At 68.1% G+C, this 21,933-nt stretch overlaps 2 protein-coding genes across 9 annotated transcripts; one reads left to right on the top strand and one right to left on the bottom strand.

Moving 5' to 3' along the window:
- The first annotated feature begins 53 nt into the window (after positions 1-53).
- On the top strand, positions 54-16,348 carry MICAL1 (microtubule associated monooxygenase, calponin and LIM domain containing 1). 6 transcript variants are annotated; one of them, XM_080569149.1, is made up of 26 exons: positions 54-1,076; positions 4,721-5,014; positions 5,696-5,924; positions 6,032-6,310; positions 7,012-7,219; positions 7,312-7,428; positions 7,568-7,822; positions 8,076-8,176; positions 8,285-8,542; positions 9,015-9,130; positions 9,268-9,394; positions 9,739-9,811; positions 10,269-10,419; positions 10,489-10,676; positions 10,784-10,893; positions 10,978-11,028; positions 11,128-11,205; positions 11,554-11,722; positions 11,860-11,942; positions 12,056-12,521; positions 12,625-12,716; positions 12,818-12,913; positions 13,986-14,079; positions 14,167-14,266; positions 14,353-14,426; positions 14,517-16,348. In XM_080569149.1, the coding sequence occupies exons 4-26, from the start codon at positions 6,050-6,052 to the stop codon at positions 14,645-14,647; spliced, it is 3,399 nt and encodes a 1,132-aa protein (XP_080425275.1). In that variant the 5' UTR covers positions 54-1,076; positions 4,721-5,014; positions 5,696-5,924; positions 6,032-6,049; the 3' UTR covers positions 14,648-16,348. The 6 variants fall into 6 exon arrangements, with proteins under 6 accessions (XP_080425275.1, XP_080425278.1, XP_080425276.1 ...); XM_080569150.1 differs by lacking the exon at positions 54-1,076 and adding an exon at positions 1,108-1,764 and having other exon boundaries at positions 4,725-5,014; XM_080569148.1 differs by lacking the exon at positions 54-1,076 and adding an exon at positions 1,108-1,764.
- Positions 16,336-21,257, bottom strand: SMPD2 (sphingomyelin phosphodiesterase 2). 3 transcript variants are annotated; one of them, XM_080569195.1, is made up of 11 exons: positions 21,177-21,247; positions 19,534-19,638; positions 18,969-19,065; positions 18,805-18,881; positions 18,478-18,571; positions 18,299-18,388; positions 17,946-18,028; positions 17,715-17,847; positions 17,499-17,603; positions 17,273-17,429; positions 16,336-17,054 (listed from the first exon to the last, which is right to left on the bottom strand). In XM_080569195.1, exons 2-11 carry the CDS (start codon positions 19,581-19,583, stop codon positions 16,711-16,713), a joined length of 1,230 nt encoding a protein of 409 aa, XP_080425321.1. In that variant the 5' UTR covers positions 19,584-19,638; positions 21,177-21,247; the 3' UTR covers positions 16,336-16,710. The 3 variants fall into 3 exon arrangements, with proteins under 3 accessions (XP_080425321.1, XP_080425320.1, XP_080425319.1); XM_080569194.1 differs by lacking the exon at positions 17,946-18,028 and having other exon boundaries at positions 21,177-21,257; XM_080569193.1 differs by lacking the exons at positions 17,946-18,028; positions 21,177-21,247 and having other exon boundaries at positions 19,534-19,742.
- Between the last annotated feature and the right edge of the window lie 676 nt (positions 21,258-21,933).

Raw genomic sequence — 21,933 nt, 5'->3', positions numbered from 1 at the left:
GATGCCCTGTGCTAGGAGCTGAGGGTGGGTTGGAGCCAGTTTGTAGGCATGAAGGGCACAGGGAGCCGCAGCAGCCCCCATCCCTGCCAGGAGTTTCCTTGTTCTCAAGGCACACGGAGGGCTACGGGGATGTGCCCGCGTGTCCCCTTTTCCTTGGGGACACAGACCAGGCTGCCTGGGGCCAGCAGGTTGGCATTAGAGCTGCGTCCCAGCCGTGCCATTGCGGTGGCACACCCTTGGTCCCTGCTGCCTGGGGGCGCTCATCACCAAGGGCTGATGCTGCTCTCCTCCTCCCCACGTTTTGGGGGCCGCCGCCACCTCCGTCCCTGTCCCCAGCCCCGGCGTGGGCACTCCTGGGGCCCTCCAGAGCAGCCGGCGATTTGTGCCTCTGGTTCTTCTGCCCCCGTGATTAAAATCGAGTGCTGCTTCCCAGCAAGCCGTCCCCCCGGGGGGGAAAAACCTGCTCCTGGAAGGAGCCGATTAGCGGCGAGCCGTGTTTGTAAGCGCCACGAAGGGCTTGCAAACAGAGGGAGCTGTTTCCGACAGCTCCCGTGCCTGGGAAAAGTGCCCAGCTTCCCGCAGCCGCCCCATTTCCGTGTCCGCCCTGGCCTCTCGCGCCTCCGTCGTGCTCCGCCGTGCTTGCACCCCAGGGGATTTGCACGGGGTTGGGGGGCTCGAAACACCCCAGCCTGGCTGTGAGGGGGCTGTGGGTGAGGGTCCTGCACCAGGACCCCCGTGAGGACACCCCAAAGGGCTGCGGGGAGGAGGGATGGAGGTGTTGGGCCGGCCGTCCCGTGTCCCCGTGGCCTCAGGCAGCGCCGCGGGTGACTCACGGGCTGCCGACGTAGCCCCGGCTCCGTGTGCCAGCTCGCCCCGTGTCCCTGAGTCACCGCAGCCTCGTGGCAGGTTGTCACCGTGCGTCACCGGCCCGCGAGCCCCTTCGCCCAGCTGCTTGCCCCAGTATGGGGCAAGTGGCCAGAAGCACCCCGAGGAGGCCACCGTCGGAAAAATCCCCCAAAACACCCGGCCAGGAGCAACCTTCGGTGACCCAGGGGTTCCATCCTCTGGTACTCAAGGTACTGTCACCCCCCCCCGGGATCCTTCACCCAAGGTGGAAACCTTGTCCCCAAAGTTTCCCCGAGAGCAGCAGCGCTCGGGGACACGGGTGGCTCGTTTGGGGACGGGGCTGAGCGCCTCCCCCCCCGCCCGGAGCAGGACCTGGCTCCCGGGCTCTATTTCTGGGGGCGGAGGGGGAAGTACGGGGCGGAAAGCGAGACGGTGCGTTTCACCGGCGGAACCTTTCCTGTTGCTTTGCCAAAAGGCTGCTTTCTCAGCCCAGAAGTCAAAACGCGGCAGGGGTTGTGCTGCGCATCCCTGCCCCGGCCTTCCCCCAGGGCTGGGACCCCCAGGCTGGGGAGGGGAGGAGGAGGAGGAGGGAGCTCCGGCGCTGCAGCCTCCACAGCTGCTCTCAAAACCCACAATTGCAGCTAATAAATAAATAAATAATAGAAAAAAAAAAAAAAAAAAAGCAGCAGCACAAAGCCGGGCAGCCCCCGCGGCCGCCCTGCCCCTCCTCTCCCCGGCTGGGCTGTTCCCAGCGCCGCCTTCCAGCAGCCCGGTCCCCGCGGTGGGGAGGAGGAGGAGGAGGAGGAGGAGGAAGAGGCCAGGGAAGCAGGAGGAGAGGGGAGGGAAAGGGGCAGCCCCTTCCTGCCTGGCCCCAGCCCCGCGCCGTGCCTCAGTTTCCCCGAGCGCCGAGCCCTGGAGGTGAGTGGGGAGGGGACGGGCAGAGCATCCCCGGGGTGGGGAGGGGAGCACCCCGCTGCCCCCTTCCCAGGGGACATCCCGGACAGCACCCCATCCCGGGAGCATCGCGCTGCCGGACCCCGAGGGGTGATTTTGGGGTGGGGGCGCGCACCGGGGGGGTGCTCAGCCCCGCTGTGCACCAGCAGCGCTCCCCAGGGTGCCGTGTGGGGCTGCTCGGTGGCGGTGGGAGCGCTTTGTCCCCCCCCCAGGACAGGTGAGGGGTCTCCCTGAAGCCCCTCTGAGTGTCCCCAGGGGCAGCAGGGTCCCCCCGGTCCTCGCTGCCAGCCCCTCGGCTCTGCTCCCCGCGGGGCAGAGGGAAAAGGGAGCAGCCCCCCTCCTCCTCCTGGACCCTTCCCCAGTAGCACCAGTGCTCCCAGTGCCGAGCAGGAAGAGCCTTGAAAAGGGAGAGGGGCTTCCCCCATCCCAGGAGGATGCTCTGTTGGCCTCCTCTCCATCTCTCTCCACCCACTGTTTTGCCCCAGCCCCGCTTTTTGGGGTGCAGAGACCTTGGGGCTCGCGAGCCCGCTGTCCCCCCCCCGCACATCTGCTGCTGCTCTGGTGGCAGAGCATCCCCAGCAGCAGGAGGCCGGAGCAGAGGCCGCGCTGAGTTATTTTTGCCTGCAGCCATTCTCGGCCCCGGCCCAAGCGCTTCCCGGAAGCGTGCTGGTGTAAAACTGCGTCAGGCGAGGGATGGAGCTGTCCCCGTACCCTTGGCCGCGGTCAGACTGGTGGTCCCGCGGGGACAGCTGGGGCTGGAGATGAAGGAGGAGCGGGAGGAGGAAAGAGACGCGGAGGCTGGCTGCTCGCAGACTTCCTCCTGCAGCAAAACTCGGCCGCGGGAGGCAGCTCTTCCTGCGCGCCCCAAGGGGGTGGCGCTGAGCGGGGGGGACGAAGGCGAGCCCTTGGCGCTGAGCAGCTCGGAGGCTGGGGGGGGTGAGATACCCTGGAGCGACCTCTGACGGGGCTGGGCTGTGGTTTCGGGGATCCCCTGCAAAGGACGGTGCCAAAATGCCCCGAGAAGGGCACGCTTCTGCTGGCGGTGGCCGCAGGAGCCGCAGCTGGGACCTGCCCGTGGTTGGTACCCTGGGGATTTCGGTACCCCGGGGGTTTCAGCATGAGCTTCCCAGGGTGTTGTTTTTTTTCAGCAGCCAGCCCCTCGCTGGGACCAGTGACAGGTCTGTCCCTGTCCTTCGCCCTTCTCCCAGCAGCCGCGCCCCGGGGAATGAGGGGGGCTCGGGCACTGCTGCAGAGCCCGGAGCTGCCACGAGCCGAGGGTTCGGCCAGGACGTGCCCACACACACGCTCCCCGGCTCCAACCGGAGCGGCCGCCTGATTTTTCTCCTTCCTGCAAGGATTAAAGCCGGGCCAGATAAGGGCCGGCTTCTGGGCGTTGGCTGGGGCCATCTCCGTGCCCGGAGCCATGCCGGGGAGGAGGGCGCTTCCCGGGGCAGTGGCCTCGCTGCTCCCCCTGAGCGCGGTGATGAGGATGGGAAGAGCACCGCCCGCTGCCTTTAGCCCTTCCAGCAGCAGTGCAAGGGGGGTAGTCACCGAAAACAGGATTTGGGGCTGTCCCCCAGGGTCCAAACAGGATTTGGGTGGTCCTGAGGGCTGCTCCGTCCTGCCCATGGCGCTGATCGAGCCGGAGACCCCGGAAGGACCTTCCCGAGGTCCGGGCTGGGCTCAGCAGCCTGGCCGCTGGGCTCTCCGGGCTGGATCCCCGACCCAGAGCAGCCCGGTCCGTGCTGGGAGCCCCCTCACCAGCAAGGGGAGAGGCCCAGCTGCGAGGCAATCTGCTGCTGCTGCTGCTGGAAACCCTCCCAGCCCGCATTAGCTCACCGCAGACCCGTGTCCTTTCCCACCCTCTTTCCATGTGCCTGGAGGACACGTGTGTTTGCTGGCAGCCCAGAAACCCCACGACAGCTTCCCTGCCTTTTCCTAGCAGGCAAGGACAAGGTGTGTGTGTGTGTGGGGGGGTGACCCCGTAAGCGAAACGGGGCATCCCTGCTGTGGGGTTGCTCTGCGTGCCCCAGCCCCGGGTGACGTCCCTGAGGGCTGCGTTTCTGCAGCCGCCCCGACCGGAGCCACCGCGAGCTGAGTCAGGGCTGGCTGCAACCCCCACCTCCTCCCTCTGCCTCGCCGGGGCGGTTTTAAAGGCAGAAATGCAAAAAAAAGCAGTCACGCTGGGGCGTGGGGAGAGCAGAGCTGGGGGGGGGGGGCAGCCCGGCTCAGCACCGTGCCCCCCCCGCCCCGGCTGGCACCAGCCCCTGTGGGCTGCAGGCTCTTTATTTGCAGCAGATCTGCAGGAGCCGGGTATCCGGGGAGGTTTCTGCCCTTGCTTGAAATTATCGTGGGGGGTTCAGGCATGCCAGAGGGGACGCGGAGTGCCAGCCCGAGCATCGCTTCCGTAGGAAACTCGGTGTAACACGAGGCTTGTTGTTCTGCCTCCTCCGAGCTTCCTCGCCGAGCCCAACGCGCCGGGGCTGGAAAAGTTCCCTGGCACGGGGAGCTCCCGTCCCGGGGGGGGGGAACCGAGGGCTGAAGATGGAAGGGGTGCTCCCAGCGTGGGTGCTTTATGGCCCCCGTCCTGCCCCGCTGCCCCGGGGTGCTGCGTGTCTGCGGCATCGTGAGCTCCCCGGGGAAAAGCCGCAGTGCCCGGAGCAGCCTCCCGGGGTGGAGGAGGGAAGGAAGCTGTGGGCTGGCGTGCCTGCCTGCTCCGGTCAGGTTGGCAGCACTGCCTCAGTTTCCCCTGGCTTCTCTGCTCCTTTTTTCCCCCTGGCACCACACGGAGGGTGCTTGGAAATCTGCCCCCGGTGCCACGAATGCGTGGCTCGTGCCCTTCGTCCCCGCGCCGCCACCCTGGGGACCCGTGGGCACCTGCTCCAGCCCAGCTGGCTGCTTCGTCCTTGTGTCTGCCCAGGCAGGAAGAGGTTAAAATGCTGAGGTTTCCTGTTTGTGATGCTCGGGAGGTGCACAATCACTTTGCGTCCTCTGAGGCACCGTCGGAAGGAGACCGGGCTTGAAAACCAGCTGGAATTCGGGCTCTCCAGCGCCGAAACGCCTCTCCCTGCCCCGCCGAAGGCAGCGCGGCTCGGCTGCGGCGTCCTTCCCCCTGCGGCGTCCTTCCCCCCCTCCGGCACCTCGCTGAGGAGCCGTGGGGCCGGCCGCTGCCTTCGGGGAGCTCTGCGTGAGGGCAAAGCTCAATGGTTCAAAGGTAGGAGCGCGGCGGCTCCTGGGCGAGACTTTTCACCAGGCTGCTCCTCCTCGCTGCCTTCGCCGGCTGCCGTGCGGGGCTGGGGAGGTTTTCCCAGCCCCGGGGTTTGGCGAGGATTTCCCAGCCCCGGGGTTCGGGGATGGCTGGAGAGGGCAAAGCTTCGTGCTGCGGGCTGTGCCAGGACAAGGTGGCACGGGATGGCGCTCGGCTCGCGGTGGCACCGGGGCTTGGGGACGGCGCCGGGCGCTGGGCGGCTGCAGGGAGCGCACGGGGAGATGCTGGGCACGGGGAGGGTTTGGGGGATGCTCTGCTCCCCGGCTCTCGCAGAGAAGATGACTGCCGGGGCCATCGGTGCTGTGGTTTTCTTATTTTTCATTTCCCCCCCGTCGCTTCCTCCCTGCTCGTCTCTGCATGCCTCGAGGCTGGCAGCTTCCGCCCCACTGGGGCAGCGGAGGCGGAGGTGGGCGCGAATCTCCCCTCTCTGCTTGCAAAACCCACCCCGCTCCTTCCTGCCCCGTGGGTGCTGAGCGGCCGGGTTTTGCTGGTTTTTTGGGGGCAGCTGCTAAACTGGGGCCCCGCGGTTTATCCTGGCAGCCGGGGCCCCTTGGCTGCCCCGTCGCGAGGAGGAAGGAAGCGGCGTCTTTGCTCCAAACCTCCCCGCTCTGCTCTCGGTCGCTGCAGGTACACGCGGCGCAGAGGAAGCCGCTCGCCACCCGCAGCCGTCCCCGTCCCCTCCCCTGACGTCACCCGCAGCGGGGTGACACCGCGGCTCGCTGGGTGCAGCACCCGGGGGAGGCTCAGCCAAACGCCGTCGGAAAGAGGACAGATTTCGGCGTCACCGTCACCCAAATCACCACGGGGTCCGCGACGGCTGCAGCCCCCGCTGGGAAACCTCGCGCCGAGACACCAGGTCCTGCAGCATCCCCGGGAAGGATGGGGGCTCCGGGGGGTCCCCCGCTCGTCCCTGCTGTCCCCACTTGTCCCTGCTGTCCCTGATTATCCCTGCTGTCCCACCAGGCTGCCAGCTGAGGCGGGATGAGCGTGCCGGACGGCGAGCCGGCCAACCCGGCCCATGCCCTGTTCGAGAGCTTCCTGCGGGCCGGGCAGTGCCGGGAGGTGCTGAGCTGCTTTGGGGAGCTGTGCCGGCAGCTGGGGCTGCAGGGCAGCGGGCTGCAGCTCTACCACGGCCTCAAGGCTGGCCTCAACTACTGGAACGCCAAGGCCCTGTGGAGCAAGCTGGATAAGAAAGCCGGGCACAAGGACTACGACCAAGGCACGGCCTGCGCCAACACCAAGGTACCGGTGGCCGTGGGGTGTGGGTTTGGGTCCCTCCGTGCCCTGTGCTGTGTCCCCAGGGTGAGGGCATCTGCTGGGACGTCCTCACTCGCACCCTGGGGGTGCGGGATGTGCCCTTTGGGATGCTGCTGGGGTTGTTAATTAGCCCTGCTGCCCCTCCGTGGCGTGAGGCGCCACCCGTTCAGCCACATCCCTCCTGTCCCCACCCCGGGGACAGTCCCACGGGGGCTACGAAGGGTCAGGGGGACGTACCGAGCCCTTAGGGAGCCAGCATCGGGTGTCCCCCTGGGGCTGGGGACTCCCCTTCTGCCCCCTTTCCCAGGGCTGACAGCTTTTGTCCCCGCTGCCGGTGCCCTGTCACCTCCCGGCTGGCGGGACTTCAAGCTTCAGAGCCCGATGCTGGCGAGAATTTCCCCGTTCCCCATCTGCTGCGGAGGGGAAGCGTGGGTGCCTTATCTCGGCCAGCATTTAATTGCTGCCGCTGCAATTTGCCCCCGCGCAAAGGCAAGGTTCAGCCGGGGGAGGAGGGGGGGTCACCCCGCAGGGCCCCCGCTTTGCAGGGAGCAAGGAAGAGGGGAACGGGGAGGGCCGGATCCTGCGCTAGGAGGGGGTGAGGGGAGATGCTGAGCCCCAAGATTTGCCCCCCCCTCCGTGGTCACGGGGAGGACTCGCCCCCACCCCACCGCCCGTCCCCTCCGCAGTGCCTGGTGGTGGGGGCTGGCCCCTGCGGGCTGCGGGCGGCCATCGAGCTGGCGCTGCTGGGCGCCCGCGTGGTGCTGCTGGAGAAGCGCGACGCCTTCTCCCGCAACAACGTCCTGCACCTCTGGCCCTTCACCATCCACGACCTGCGGGCGCTGGGCGCCAAGAAGTTTTACGGGCGCTTCTGCACCGGCACCCTGGATCACATCAGTGAGTCGGGTGCTGGGGTGCTCCCCCCGGGGACCGGGGCGGGGGACACGCGGATGTGGGTGCAGCTCCCGGTGCCCCCTGTCCCCTCGCAGGCATCCGTCAGCTCCAGCTCATCCTGCTGAAGGTGGCCCTGCTGCTGGGCGTGGAGGTGCACATCAACGTGCAGTTCAAGGACCTCCTGCCCCCCGCCAGCAAGGGGGACGGCCAGGGTAAGGCACCGGCGGCGTCCCCGGGGACCAAGACGGGGCTGCGGCGGTGGCTCTGAGCCCTTCGGGGAGGGGACGAGGCGCAAATGGTGCCCACCCCAGCCCAGCCCCACGCCGTGACCCCCCTCCCCGCTCTCCGCAGGCGGCTGGCGGGCTGTGCTGCAGCCCAGCTCCTCTCCCCTCAGCCACTACGAGTTCGACGTCCTCATCTCGGCCGGCGGCGGCAAGTTCGTCCCCGAAGGGTTCAAGCGGAAGGAGACGCGGGGGAAGGTGGCCATCGGCATCACCACCAACTTCGTCAACCGCAACAGCCGGGCTGAGGTGGAGGTGTCGGAGATCAGCGGCGTGGCGCGGATCTACAACCAGAAGTTCTTCCAGAACCTCTACAACAAAACAGGTCGGCGGTCCCCGAGCGGCGACGGAGGGCCTGGGGGGGTTCCCATTTATCCCCCGGTGCAACTGGGATGCCCCCCCTGGGGTGGGATGCGTGTCCCCATAGGGTGCCTCCCATTTATCCCCCGGTGTAACCTGGGTCTCAGCCCTGAATGTCCCCCCCCCTGGGGTGGGATGAGCATCCCCGCACGGTGCCCCCACGCAGGGGACGTTTGGTGGCCCCACACGGCTCGGCTCAGCCCCTTCCCCATCGCCAGGTATCGACCTGGAAAACATCGTCTACTACAAGGACGACACTCACTATTTCGTCATGACGGCCAAGAAGCAGAGCCTGCTCAAGAAGGGGGTGATCCTGCAGGTGAGGCGGGCAGGATCCGGCCCCAGGAGCTGCCTGTCCCCCTGGGCTGGGGGGACAAACGCCACCGCCCGCAGCCTGACCGCGTTCACCCCGTCCCCATCCCCGCAGGACAAACCGGACATCGAGAGCCTCCTGTCCGACGAGAACGTGAACCGGGACGCCCTCCTCAGCTACGCCAAGGAAGCCGCCAACTTCTCCACCAACTACCGCCTGCCCGAGCTGGAGTTCGCCCTCAACCACCGGGCCCTGCCGGACGTCGACATGTTCGACTTCACCTGCATGACGCGCTCCGAGAACGCGGCGCTGGTGCGGGAGCACAACGGGGCGCGCCTGCTGCTCGGGCTGGTGGGCGACTGCTTGGTGGAGGTGAGGGCCGTGCCTCGGTTTCCCCTCTCCCAGCAAGGGCTGCCCGATGCGTTTATTGCGGCGTGTTCCCCATCCCCGAGTGCTTCTCGCCCCGGCTGCCCGCCGCACCTCGTCCCCCACGGGCACGCTCCCCAGTAATGGAAGCATCTGGGGCTGCGTCCCCAAAGCATTTCCCCGGTAGCGGGATGCTTTGGTGGGGATGGGGGGGGTCGTCCCTTCTGCATCCCCACCGGAGATGTTTGGGGTTGGAGGAGCAGCCCGGCTCCTCCCCAGACGTGACTGCATCGGCGGCAGCGTCTGGCTGCAGCCGTGGGGCTGGGGAGGAGACGTCTGTCCGTCCGCTCCCCGCGCGTCTCGCTGTCTCTCCCCGCTTTCATCTCCGGCCAAGCCCGGCAGCTCCGCGCCTCCTCCCAGCCGCCCCGACCGGCCGCACGGCTCCAGCCCCGTCCCTCTCTCGCCTTTTTCTCCGCAGCCCTTCTGGCCGCTGGGCACCGGCGTGGCCAGGGGCTTCCTGGCCGCCTTCGATGCGGCGTGGATGGTGCGGCGGTGGGCGGCCGGGACCCCCCCGCTGGAGGTGCTGGCCGAGAGGTGAGAGCCCCCCCCCCCCCCCCGCCCCGTCCCGCTGGGCTGATCCCAAACCGGGATTTCTGTGTCCTCGGTGGTGGGGTGGCCAAAAAGGGGCCGTGTCCCCGCGGTGGCACCCAGCGCTGTTCCCCCACGCCCAGGGAAAGCATCTACCAGCACCTTTCGCAAACCTCCCCGGACAACACCAACAAGAACATCAGCCAGTACAGCATCGACCCGGCCACGCGCTACCCCAACATCAACCTGCACGCCATCAAAGCCAACCAGGTACCCGGCCCCGAGCTTTAGGGGGTTTTGGGGTGCAGAGCCCCAGCTCTCCGTTTCCCAGCCCCGCTCGGGCACGGAGGAGAGCGACCATCCTGCTTAGCCCCCACCGAGGGCCGGGTGACACCGGGTGACACCGGTTTGCAAGGTTCCCTCTCCCCCAGGGGTGTCAGGCTGAGGCTGTAGGTCCCCAGGGAGCGTAACGCACTTCCCACTGGGAATGCAGGTGGTGCTGGGGAGGTGCTGGTAGCGGGGGGGGGGTCTGGGTGTCCCCCTCACCAGGGCCAGCTCCCGGCACGGTGCCAAGGGCTCGGTGCGGTTGGTGACCTGCGTGTCCCCGCTGGCAGGTCCGGGACCTCTACCTCGTGGGCATGGTGGAGGTGGACCACAAGAAGAGGAGAGACAACCGGCTCAGCACCGGTAGGAGAGAACGGTCCTGCCCCAGCCCCTCCCCGCCACCAGGACCCCCCTGGCAGCCCACGGCGGAGCGGCTCCTGCCCTGATTCCCCTCCCCATCCTCCTCCTCTCGCGCTGGAACCCTGGCTGGCTTCCAGGCGGCCGCTGCGCTCCTCCCGGCACCTCCAGCGTCTCCATCCTGGTGGCACCGCTGCTTTCCGTCCCCTCTACCCCCGTGGGGACATGGCCCCCCCGCTGCCGTCTCCGACAGCAGCAGGGGTTGTCCCCTTCCTTCTGGTGCTGAGCCATGAAATATCGACGGGTGCTTTATCAACCCGTTCCTTGAGCTTTGCGGTGGGGAGGTTGCAGGGGGGGTGGTGGTCCCTGGGGGGGCTGTATTTAAAGTTAGGGGGGTAGGGGGGGGCTTTGTGGAGGGGGTGTCCCCCAGGGTGGGATGGGGACGCGTGTGCTGCCTCCCCAGCTGTCTCCGGAGACGCCTACGAGGAGCTGCTGCGGTGGTGCCAGGCCAGCACGGCCGGGTACCGCGGCGTGGAGGTGACCGACTTCACCACCTCCTGGACCAGCGGCTTGGCCCTCTGCGCCCTCGTCCACCGCTTCCGCCCCGACCTGGTGTGAGTGCCCGGCCCCCGGGACCCCCGCCCCGCGGAGCCCCCCCGTCACGGCGCCCACCCTCCCCGTAGGGATTTCCACACCGTGGACCCGCAGGATCCCGTCGGGCTCCACCAGATGATGCTGGACACGGCGGAGCAGGAGCTGGGCATCCAACCCGTCCTCTCCAGCACCGAAATGGCCTCGATGGCGGAGCCCGACCGCCTGGGGCTCATCACCTACCTCAGCCAGTTCTACGAAGCCTTCAAGCCTTCTCCAGGTGCGGGATTTGGGGGGGGGGGGGGTTATCCCACCCTGAGCCCCCAGGGGGCCGGCTGGGTGCTGCCCGCTGTCAGGGTGCATCCCCAGCACGTCCCCTCTGCGCAGCGCTGGAGGAGGTCAGCAAGAAGCCGCTGTCCCCCCGCGGCACGAAGGGCGCCATCCTCTTCCTCAGCAAGCTGCAGAAGAGCCGCACCCTGACCCACAAACGTGCCCAGGTGAGCACCCCCACCGCCACCCAGCCCCTCGTGGCACCCCACGGCCGTGCCCCCCAGCTCCGAGCCCCCCGTTTATGTCGGCAGGAGAGCGCCCAGAAGGACCCCGAGGCCAAAAAGAGCCACAGGGACGCCGAGGTGGGTCCGCACCGTGCACCACGAAGGATGCTTCGGGGGGGTGCAACCCACGGGGGGGGACAAAGGGTGCTGATGCCCCCCACCTTGGTCTGCTCTTAGGTGGACGCGGCGCTGGACGGAGAGGCTCTGGATGGTGACCACAGCCTGCCACCAGCCGCCACCACGGACCCCAGGCAGGTTGGTCCTTGCTTTGCCCTGGGGAGGGGACCCGGGTGGGCACGGGGTGGGGGGGGGGGGTGGCAGCACGGCGGCTCCTCCTGCACACGAGGCCAAGCCAAGGGCTGGGACCGGGGCTGCACAAGCGGACGCCCACGGGCTGGCGGCTCCTCCCAGCGAATTTCCTGACCCAACTGGTTTTCGGGAGCCGAGACCTGCCGCTCCCTCCGTGGTGCCAGCAGCGAGCAGCTCGGCGAGGCAGAGGGAGGGGGCAAAGCCCCATGCCCCCCTCCCCAGCACCCGCAAAGCCCCGGGGCTGGGTGGGTGCCACCACCCCGTGCCCCCGCAACCCTCCCTCTCCCCCTGCAGCCGCCGGCCCGCGGGGAGAGCAGCGACGCCTGCTACTTCTGCGGCCGGCGCGTCTACATCCTGGAGCGGGCCAGCGCCGAGGGACGCTTCTTCCACCGCGGCTGCTTCCAGTGCTGGCAGTGCGGGGCCACGCTGCGCCTGGGCGACTACGCCTTCCACGAGGAGGACGGTGAGCAGGGCTTGGGGACGGGGTGCTGGGGACGGGGTGCTGGGGACGGGGTGCTGGGGACGGGGTGCTGGGGACGGGTGGCTTTCTGCTCTGCAATCTCTCCGCTCACTCGTCACATGCTCGCGCCCCCGCTCCAGGTCATTTTTACTGCTTGCTTCACTACCCCAACGCCCCCGGTATGGATATGCCACCCAGTGAGCCCCCGGTGTTGCCCGATGGGGTAAGTAGCTGTAAATCCCCGACGATGAAATCTGGCCCCAAAAAGATCGGGGGGGGGGGGGGGGGGGGTGCTCGTTCTGGCCCCACGGTGCATCACCCCTGGCTTTGCCCTAGGATGTCAATGCCAACCGCACGTTTTCGGACGCTGGGAGCCCCTGTGCGTCCCCTGAGGGCGAGGAGGTGCTCGGGTCCCCGCAGTCCCCGCCGGCAACCCCGGAACCGGGGGAAGAACCCGGGGCAGAGGAGGATGCTGCAAGCACCGGCGAGGTGGAGGAGCAGGAGCTGCCGCCCTCGGGGCCGGACGACGTCCCGGAGGAGGACGAGGGTCCCGGCGCAGAGCCCCGACGGGAGGTGGAGGAGGCTGAGGAGGGAGGAGGCAGGAGGAAGATCGTCCTCTCGCCCCTGGAGAAGCTCAGCCTGTCCACGCTGAGTCTCACCGGAGATGCGGAGGCCGAGGCGCCCCCGAAGCCAGCCCGGCTGCGGCTGCAAGCGGCGCCCGAGGCCATGCCTGCCCTGTGGCCGGGGCTGGGTGCCTGGGAGGAGGAGGAGGAGGAGGACCACGAGGTGGACATGGAGGAAGGTGGGTGGCTGCCTGCTGGGATCTCCGGGGCCCTCCTGCACCCTGCCATGCCCCACTGCTGCTGGGCGGCCTGAAACAGCTCTTTTTTTTTGCGGGGGTGCAGATTCAGAGGAGAGTGACAGCGAGGAAGAGGAGGAGGAGGAGGAGGAGGCAGAGGAGAAGGAAGGCCTGGACCTGGGCACCATGGGCGAGTCTGTGAGTGCTGTCCCCAAACGGCGGTGACCCCACTGGGCTCTCACCGGTCTGATGCCGAGCTGTCGGGGCCGGCCCTGCCTGACCCCTGCGTCCCTTTACAGTGCCCGATCCTCGGGGACGTGAAGTACGCCACCTGCAAGCGCACGCTGCCCCGCCGGGTGCGGGAGGCACAGATGAAGCGGTTCTGCAAAGCCCAGGTAGCCCTGATGGGCTGAGCCAGATCCCCAATCCATCCCCATCCCATCCCATCCCATCCCCATCCCCATCCCCATCCCATCCCATCCCCATCCCCATCCCCATCCCCATCCCATCCCCATCCCATCCCCATCCCATCCCATCCCCATCCCCATCCCCATCCCCATCCCATCCCCATCCCATCCCCATCCCCATCCCATCCCCATCCCCATCCCATCCCCATCCCCATCCCATCCCATCCCCATCCCATCCCCATCCCCATCCCATCCCCATCCCCATCCCCATCCCATCCCCATCCCCATCCCCATCCCCATCCCCATCCCCATCCCATCCCCATCCCATCCCCATCCCATCCCCATCCCCATCCCATCCCCATCCCCATCCCCATCCCATCCCCATCCCCATCCCCATCCCCATCCCCATCCCCATCCCATCCCCATCCCATCCCAATCCCCATCCCCATCCCATCCCCATCCCATCCCATCCCCATCCCATCCCATCCCCATCCCATCCCCATCCCATCCCCATCCCATCCCCATCCCATCCCCATCCCCATCCCCATCCCATCCCCATCCCCATCCCCATCCCATCCCCATCCCCATCCCATCCCATCCCCATCCCATCCCCATCCCATCCCCATCCCATCCCATCCCCATCCCATCCCATCCCCATCCCATCCCCATCCCATCCCCATCCCATCCCCATCCCCATCCCCATCCCATCCCCATCCCCATCCCCATCCCCATCCCATCCCCATCCCCATCCCATCCCATCCCATCCCCATCCCCATCCCATCCCCATCCCCATCCCATCCCATCCCCATCCCATCCCCATCCCCATCCCATCCCCATCCCATCCCATCCCCATCCCCATCCCCATCCCCATCCCCATCCCCATCCCCATCCCCATCCCATCCCATCCCCATCCCATCCCCATCCCCATCCCATCCCCATCCCCATCCCATCCCCATCCCCATCCCCATCCCATCCCCATCCCCATCCCATCCCCATCCCACCCCATCCCATACACCGGGATGCTCTGGCCCACGTCTGAGCGCTGCCCTCCCCTTCGCAGGCCATCCAGAGGCGGCTGGAGGAGATCGAGGTGACCTTCCGCGAGCTGGAGCAGCAGGGCATCAAGCTGGAGAAGTTCCTCCGGGATGAGGGAGGTAAGGACAGGGCGCCGGGGCCCCGTGGTGCCCAAGGTTGGGGGTCTGCACCCTACTCACCCCCCCCCCCCCCCCGCCGCCCCACAGGCAGCCCGGCCGACCAGAAGACGCAGTGGATGAACCAGCTGCTGTACCTGGTGCAGAAGAAGAACAGCCTGATGTCCGAGGAGTCGGACCTCATGATTGCGTAAGGCTGGGGGAGAGGCTGCCTGGGACCACCCCCCCCCAAAATCCCCGACCCCATGCCCAGAACCCCCCCTTCCCTCCCCGCAGGGTGCAGGAGCTGAAGCTGGAGGAGCAGCAGTGGCAGCTCGACCAGCAGCTGCGCTGGTACATGGAAAAGGAGGGTAAGTAGCCGTGCGGGATGGGGGGAGCGGGGCCAGGCTTGGCTTGGGACACCCCCCCCCCAGCCCCACTACAGCCCCCTGCTCCCGCAGAAGCCCTGAAGACAGCCGAAGACTGCGTGGCCGAGAAGGAGATCCTGGCGCAGCTGCTGGACGTGGTGAACAAGCGCAACGCCCTCATCCAGATGCAGGAGGAGAAGCGGCTCAGCGAGCTGCACGCCTGACGGACCCCCCCGGTTCCTCCCGGGGGGGGGTGTGAGCAGATTTCCCCCCCCCCGGCCGACCACCACCCTGAGCTGCCTCGCGGGCAGCTGCTGCCGTGGCAAAGCCAGGTCCCCGCTTGCCAAAAGCTGCTGCGGAGGGGCCAGACCCGCCGGTGGATGCACGCGGGGGTGGCACCGAGGAGCACCCCCCCAGCTCTGGGGTGCGGAGAGGGCGTCCCCCACGCGTGGCTGGATCGCCTTTGCCTTGTGCTTGCTTGAAAACGAAATTTGCAGGGGGCGTGAAACGCGTGGGCTGCAGTGGCTCTGCACAGAGCTTGCTAGAGGAGAAAAAAACCAAAACGCATGGGTTATTGGGGGTCTCGCCCGGCGATGGAGATCCCACAGCTGTGACCCCTTCGAGGAGGACGCTGCCCAGACCCAACCGGCGGCATGGGAAGCTTTTGGTCCTGCAGAGCCCCTCGTGCTCGAGCTGTGCTGCTGTCTTCTTCGGGACAGGCTGCGCCTGGTCCCGGCGGGTGAGGGGTCCCCAGCAGCACCCAGCCTGCCCCGTGCCTCGGCCCTCCCAGGCCCCAAAGGACTTCGCTCCTGGCAGTGAGGATGTGACCACGGCCACCACGGGGAGAGCTCAGCGGAGATGCCAGGTGTGTAGGGGCAGCATCGGGAGCAGCCCCGGGAAGCCACCAGAGGAGACCCATCCCATCCCAGGACGTCCATCCCAACCCGGGACATCCATCCCAATCTGGCATTTCCATCTCAACCCGGCACATCCATCCCAACCCGGGACATCCATCCCAGCTCGGGACATCCATCCCAACCCGGGACATCCATCCTAGCTCAGGACATCCATCCCAGCTTGGGACATCCATCCCAACCCGGGACATCCATCCTAGCTCAGGACATCCATCCCAGCTCGGGACATCCATCCCAACCCGGGACATCCATCCCAGCTCGGGACATCCATCCCAACCCGGGACATCCATCCTAGCTCAGGACATCCATCCCAGCTCGGGACATCCATTCCAATCTGGCATTTCCATCCCAACCTGGGGCATCTACCCCAACCCAGGACATCCATCTCAACCCGGGACATCCATCCCAACCTGGAACATCCATCCTAGCTCAGGACATCCATCCCAGCTCGGGACATCCATCCCAGCCCGACCCATCTGGCTCTACAAGTGGGACCTGCAATGGCCAGAGCGGGCTGAGCGCACAGCTCTGCAGCTCTGCTTCTGGGTGCCGCAGTCCCCGTCCCCTGCAGGAAACCAGGGTCACAAACCTCCACGTGAGGCTTAGGGGGACGGGGACATTTAACCAGCAGCTCTCCCGGTGGATTTTGCCCAGGGCTGGCACCACGTGCGTGTGACACAGAGGACAAGAGCCGCCGGTGGCTGTTTCCCCCTTGCCCCTTTGGGGTTCTTGCTGCTTGCCGATGCCAAAGTGACCTTTGCACTGATCTCTCGGACCTTTAAGGAGTCGCCAGGTGCTGCAGGGCTGTCCCCCCCTGGCGACATGGTGCTTATGGCAGTCCCCGGCTGTGCTGGGCAGCCACGGGGGTGCTGGGCGTGGGCTCCTCCGTGGCCGCCCTCGCCCAACCGTTCCTCCCGTGCCCCCACACCTTCCCGGCTGCATTTCCTTTGGCCCTGCTGCAACCTCCCTCCCTTCGAATAAAGCCTCCCAGATGCAGCCCTAGGGCTAAAACACCGCCTTTATTTTCTCTCTGAGTCAAATCTGGCTGCCGGGGTGGCCCAAAGCTCTCATGGGGAGCCCCTGGGGCTGCCCCAGGCAGGGGGAGGCCGAGGTGCTCGCACCCCCCTGGCCACCCCAGGGTGTCCACCCAGGCAGAAAGGGCGTATTAAAAAAGATAATTAAAACCTGCCTCCGTTATGGTTCCCACGGGGGCAAACGTTTTGTCCCAAAACCTTAATTCCACCCCAAAAGGCGGCTGTGGAACCTGCGCTACCGAGCCTGCCGCAGCACTGCTCGCCAAAAACCCGAAGTCAGGGAGAAAAAGGGCCCGAGCCGGGTCGGGATGGGGCCGGGGGGGAACCCCCCAGCCCCGGTCAGGAGTGGCCGGGGCGCTCCTGCAGCACCCCCAGCGCCATCCGCATCTGCTCCTCGGTGCCCTGCAGCATCTTCACCTCGATGGTGTGGAAGAGGTGGAGGCCGGTGGCGAGGAGGAGGACGCCGAGGGCGAGGAAGGCCAGCAGGGCGAAGGACAGCTTGGGGAAGGGCTGCCCGTCCGCCAGCCCCGCCAGGGCGCCCAGCGCGGCCGCGGCCTGCAGCAGCAGCAGCAGCAGGGCCAGCAGGGCCATCCTGCCCGAGGAGTAGCGCTGCCGCCGCGCCGCCAGCAGCCCCACGCGCACCTCGGTCCGCGCCTCGCTCAGCACCTCCACCAGTGCCGGCACTGCGGGGACAAGGCGGGTGTGGGGGGTCAGCGGGGGCGGCATCCCGCTCCCTACCCTTTTTCTCCCCATCCCTGCGCCCCTCTGCCAGCTCCCTCCCCAAAAGGGGACGTCCCAGGAAGAGGAAGCATCCCCAAAATATCCTGTCTCGAAGCCAGTCAGTTGTTCACCAGGACCCCCAATAAAAGGGGGGTGCTGGTGGTGTCCCCCCCGCCCTTACCGGCCGTGCTGGGGGTGACACCCGCTGCCTGCCCCGTCCTCTGGACGTGCAGCGTCGCCATCACGGCCTCGTGGTCCGAGTAGGGGATGTCCGTGCCCGGGGCCGTCCCCGTGGTGGTCTGCAGCTCCTCGCACTTCACCGTGAAGCTGGAGCCAGCCTGGGCAGGGACACGGCGGGGTCAGGATGTGTCCCTCTCCGTAAACCCCCATCCCGGCCCCCCCATCACCTTGTAGAGGATGTAGTCGATGCGGATGCCCAGCGGGAAGGGCTGCAGCTCCGACTTGACGGTGAAGCGGTTGTTGGGGATCAGGGTGCAGCCGTCCTCGCAGCCCTGGGAGCAAGCACCGCGTGCCACGTCCCGGCAGGGCCACGGACCCCGCTGGGGGGCAGGCAGCGCACGGGGGCGTCCCTCGAGCCCCCCCGCTCAGCCCGTGCCGCTCACCTCGAAGCGCTTGGTCTCGGTGAAGGCGTCCCGCAGCCCCGTCCAGCAGCGCAGCAGCCGGATGCCCACGTCCTGGGGGTGCATGTTCAGGTCCCCTCCCAGCAGCACCACGTCGGCCGCCTTCGACGTGTGTCTGTAGGGACGGGACCGGCTCAGCCTCCCCTGCCACAGCAGGGGGAAAACTGGGACCCCCCCGGTACCCCCCCCCAGCCACAGTCCGCGGCCGCCCACCGGATGAATTGCAGCAGCTCCCAGGCTTGCACCACGCGGTGCGGCAGGTAGGCGTCCTTCTCCCGGCAGTACTCGGCGTGCAGCTGCAAAAAGCACGGGGGGGGGCAAAGTGGCCACGACCTCCCCCTGCAGCTCCTCCGCTGCTCCGGGGCTCCCTGCAACCCACCCGGCCCCTTTGGGGGGGGGTCTCTCGGGTCCCGTGGCTGCTGGCTGGCCCCATCAAAAGGACCCTCACCCCATTGCACAGCCCGGCTTTGGGGACGCAGCCCCCCCACCCCATGCAATTGCTACAGCGAGGGGACAGCAAAGGCGGCGTGTGGCCACTCGTGTCCCCGCCACGCCGAGGTGCTCACGTGGGTGACGTAGACGTTGAAGACGATCCCGGAGATCTTAATGACGGCGAGCCCCACGGACTTGCCGCAGAACCAGTCCCCGTGCTGGAGCTGGAGGAGGGGAAGGGGAGAGGTGGGGGCTGGCGCGGCTCCGTGGGGGTCCCCGGGGGGGGGGTGCCGCGTGCCCCCACCCCACTCACCATGTAGGGGTAACCGTTGAGCGAGTACTGGTAGAGCAGCGTGTCCAGGATGGGGAACTTGGAGAAGATGCAGAGCCCGCTGCCGATGACACCGCTGCGGGACGGGGGGGGGCACAGTGAGCGTGTGCCCCCCCCCCCCCCATATCTCCCTCCCTCCAGCCGTGGGTCTGCCGTGCGTCCCCACGCACCGTGCTCCCCGGTGCCGCGGGGCCAGGAGACCGACAGCACCCGCACCGTGGTCTCTCCACGGGGCAAAACCCCCCCGGCACAGCCCTGGGGACACCCCGGGGGGGGGGGGAAATGGGGGAGCAGCGTGGCCCCTCTCACCTGCGGAAATAATGGGAGAAGGGGCAGCAGCCTCCCAGCTTCGCCTTCAGGTCGCCGTAGTCCCGCTCGCTCCATACCTGCAGGACAGCGGCACGGGCGGAGGACGGGCGCCCCTGGGCTTACGGGGCTGAGACCGGGCGCGCTCGGCTCACGCGTGGCCTCACCTCCTGCAGGAGCACCAGGTCGAAGCCCTCCTGGCACAGCCTGTCCCCGATGAGCCGGATGCGCTCCGGGCGCCGCTTGCTCAGGTAGCGGATGGCCCTGATGGAGAGGGGCGGGCGGTGACAGCTCGGGGGGACGGGGGTGGGTTTGGGGCACGTGGGGAGCCAGAATGAGGGGGGGAGAGGGCGCCGGTAATGATACGGGGCAGGGTGCAGCTGGGGGGGAAGGGGAGGGCAGGGGGAAAGGGCCTCATGGGGACATGGGGACAAGAGGGGCGAGCAGGGAGCCTGTTTGGGGGCAGATTTTCCTGCCTGCAGGTCAAGGAAACCCACGCACAGATGGGGTGCAAATGGGGGGCCCTTCCCTGGTGGGAGAAGGGGGAGTGCAGGTGGGGAGCGGGGACAAGGGGCACTGCCCAGCTGAGCACCTTGCGACCTTTTGGGGCTGAGAGAGCGGTGCGAACCCAAAATAAAGGGGGCAGGAAGGTAGCCCCATGGCAAGGCCCCCATCCCCTGGGGTGGCTGTCCCCGTCTCCATCCCCGCAGCCCCGTCGGACTCTGGACTCACCAGCAGTTGAGGTCGAAGACGCGGAGCCGCAGCGCGGGGTCCCCCTCCATCGCTCAGCGGGGCTCGGCCGGGGCTGGCGGGTGGCACCGGGCAGAGGGGGGGGTCCTGCAGGGAGCAGCCTTGGGGTGACGGCGCCCCAAGAGCCGGGGAAGCCGCGCTGCGGTGGCAGAGGGGCCGAGGCAAAGGCAAAGGGAGGAGCAGACGGGGTGCCCAGCCTCACCCACACCCTTCTCCCCGCTCCCATCCGCTGGGCCCATCCTGAACCCCAGATTCACCCCCCCACACACCCCCCAAAAAAAAGCGACCTGCCTGCCCAAACCGCACAGGTGACTTCATCCTGAGGATGGGGACAGCGTGGGCACTGGTGGGCCAGGGGAGGGGTGCAGGCACCCAGCCCCTCTGTTCCTGAGAGGTTCTCACTGCGCACGCTTTAACCCTGCCTCAAAGCACAGCTGCGAGGAAGGGCCCCCCCGCCACCCCCCCACCCTGCTCCTATCTCCAGGACCCGGACCCTGAACCGGACCCGGCCTCGCTCCTCCAGCGCTCGCCTCCCGGGGAGTTTTTAAAAGTGCAAAAAGCAAACCCGGGGACACAGCTGGATGTGAGCGCTCCAACCGCCCGTCCCGAGGGGGCTGCCACGGGACCCCCATGGCCACGACCTGTCCCGAGTGGGGCCCCCACGGGACCCTTTGGCCACGACCTGTCCCGAGTGGGGCCCCCACGGGACCCCTTGGCCACGGCTCCGCTTTGCCCTTCCCTGGCCGAAAGCTCCCCACGAAGCCTCCAGCAAGGTGAGAGCAGCACCTCCGTGCTCCTGGCCCGGTGCCTGCCGCGGGGCTGAGCCCCCCCAGAACCATCCCCAGCCCCCCCAAGGGCCATCCCCAGCCCGGGGGGGGGGAGTTCTGCTTCGCAGTGGCGGGGGGGGGGGGCAGAAGGGCCGGGGTGCGGAGCTGGGAATGGGGCACGGAGCAGGGCGCGGAGCAACGGGGGGGGGGCGCGGAGCCGGGTGCGGAGCCGGGAAGGGGGTGCGGAGCTGGGAGCGGAGCTGGGAATGGGGCGCGGAGCCGGGAGCGGGGCGAGGAGCAACAGGGGGGGCGCGGAGCCTTGGAAGCAGGGCGCGGAGCCGGGTGCGGGGCGCGGAGCTGGGAGCGGAGCCGGGAGTGGAACCGGGAGTGGAACCGGGAGTGGAACCGGGAGCTGGGTGCGGAGCCGGGAGCGGGGTGCGGAGCTGGGAGCGGAGCTGGGAATGGGGCGCGGAGCCGGGAGCAGGGCGAGGAGCAACAGGGGCGGCGCGGAGCCTTGGAAGCAGGGCGCGGAGCCGGGTGCGGAGCCGGGAGTGGAACCGGGAGCGGAACCGGGAGCTGGGTGCGGAGCGGGGAGCGAGGTACGGAGCCGGGTGCGGAGCAACAGGGGGGCAGCGCGAAACCGGGAGCGGGGCGCGGAGCCGGGAGTGGAACCGGGAGTGGAACCGGGAGCCGGGCGCGGAGCCGGGAGTGGAACCGGGAGTGGAACCGGGAGCCGGGCGCGGAGCCGGGAGTGGAACCGGGAGTGGAACCGGGAGCCGGGCGCGGAGCCGGGCGCGGGGCGCGGAGCAACAGGCGGGGGCGCGGAGCGGGGCCGGGGAGCGCAGCTCGGGACCGGACCTGGCCGGGGCCGGCAGCCGAGGGACTACGAGTCCCGGCGGGCAGCGCCGCGGGAAGGGGAGGGAGGGAAGGAAGCGGCCGGGGCGGGGCGGCGGGGAGGGGCCGGGCCCCGGGGCGGGGGGGGTCAGCCCCGAGACCCCCTCTCCGCGGCCGGCCCGGGGCTGGGGGCAGCGGGGTCCCGCACCCGGGGTCCGGGGGTCCCTCCCCCCCCCGGCAGGCACCGGGTAGAAATAAATCCCGGGGGGGTGGGGGGGGGGGGCGGTTTGGTGCGCGAAAAGGGAAGTGCCGGAGCGTGCTCGGCCTTAAAGGGCAGCCCCCCGGGCCCCCTCGTTGTGGGGCTGGGTGTAGCACGTAGCCGAGGGGCTGCGGGAAAGGCGTTAGTAAGGCTTTAGTAAGGCAGGAGTTCGTACTGGGAGCATTGGGCTCAGCCTCCCCAGCACCTGATCTGTGCCTGATATATACCAAAATACGGGTCTGTGACCCCCAGCGGGGGATTTGGGCTCCCCTTGTCCTCAGTCTGGGGGAGTGAGGCAGGGAAGTGGTGGCTGTAAGGGAAGGCAAACCCAGAAAGCACCCAAACAACCGAGCAAACCCATGGCAAACCCGGCAGGCACCCATCGAACCAAGCAAACCCATGGCAAACCCAACAGGCACCCAAAGAACCGAGCAAACCCATGGCAAACCCGGCAGGCACCCAAAGAACCAAGCAAACCCATGGCAAACCCAACAGGCACCCATCGAACCAAGCAAACCCATG

This window comes from Anser brachyrhynchus (assembly GCF_964034855.1).
Source record: "Anser brachyrhynchus genome assembly, chromosome: 27".
NCBI lineage: Eukaryota > Metazoa > Chordata > Aves > Anseriformes > Anatidae > Anser > Anser brachyrhynchus.
The sequence above is the reverse complement of the archived record's forward strand: the minus strand, read 5'-3'. Positions and strand labels throughout refer to the sequence as shown.

Excerpts from the sequence above, each read along its gene's own strand:
- MICAL1 (XM_080569152.1), top strand. The coding sequence starts at position 6,050 with ATGAGCGTGCCGGACGGCGAGCCGGCCAACCCGGCCCATGCCCTGTTC. Across the intron at positions 9,812-10,268 it reads AGACAACCGGCTCAGCACCG|CTGTCTCCGGAGACGCCTAC; the intron begins GTAGGAGAGAAC and ends CTGCCTCCCCAG. Across the intron at positions 12,522-12,624 it reads CGAGGTGGACATGGAGGAAG|ATTCAGAGGAGAGTGACAGC; the intron begins GTGGGTGGCTGC and ends GCGGGGGTGCAG.
- SMPD2 (XM_080569194.1), bottom strand. The coding sequence starts at position 19,583 with ATGGAGGGGGACCCCGCGCTGCGGCTCCGCGTCTTCGACCTCAACTGC. Across the intron at positions 17,848-18,298 it reads TCAACGTCTACGTCACCCAC|ACACACGTCGAAGGCGGCCG; the intron begins GTGAGCACCTCG and ends CCGTCCCTACAG. Across the intron at positions 17,430-17,498 it reads TCGACTACATCCTCTACAAG|GCTGGCTCCAGCTTCACGGT; the intron begins GTGATGGGGGGG and ends GTCCCTGCCCAG.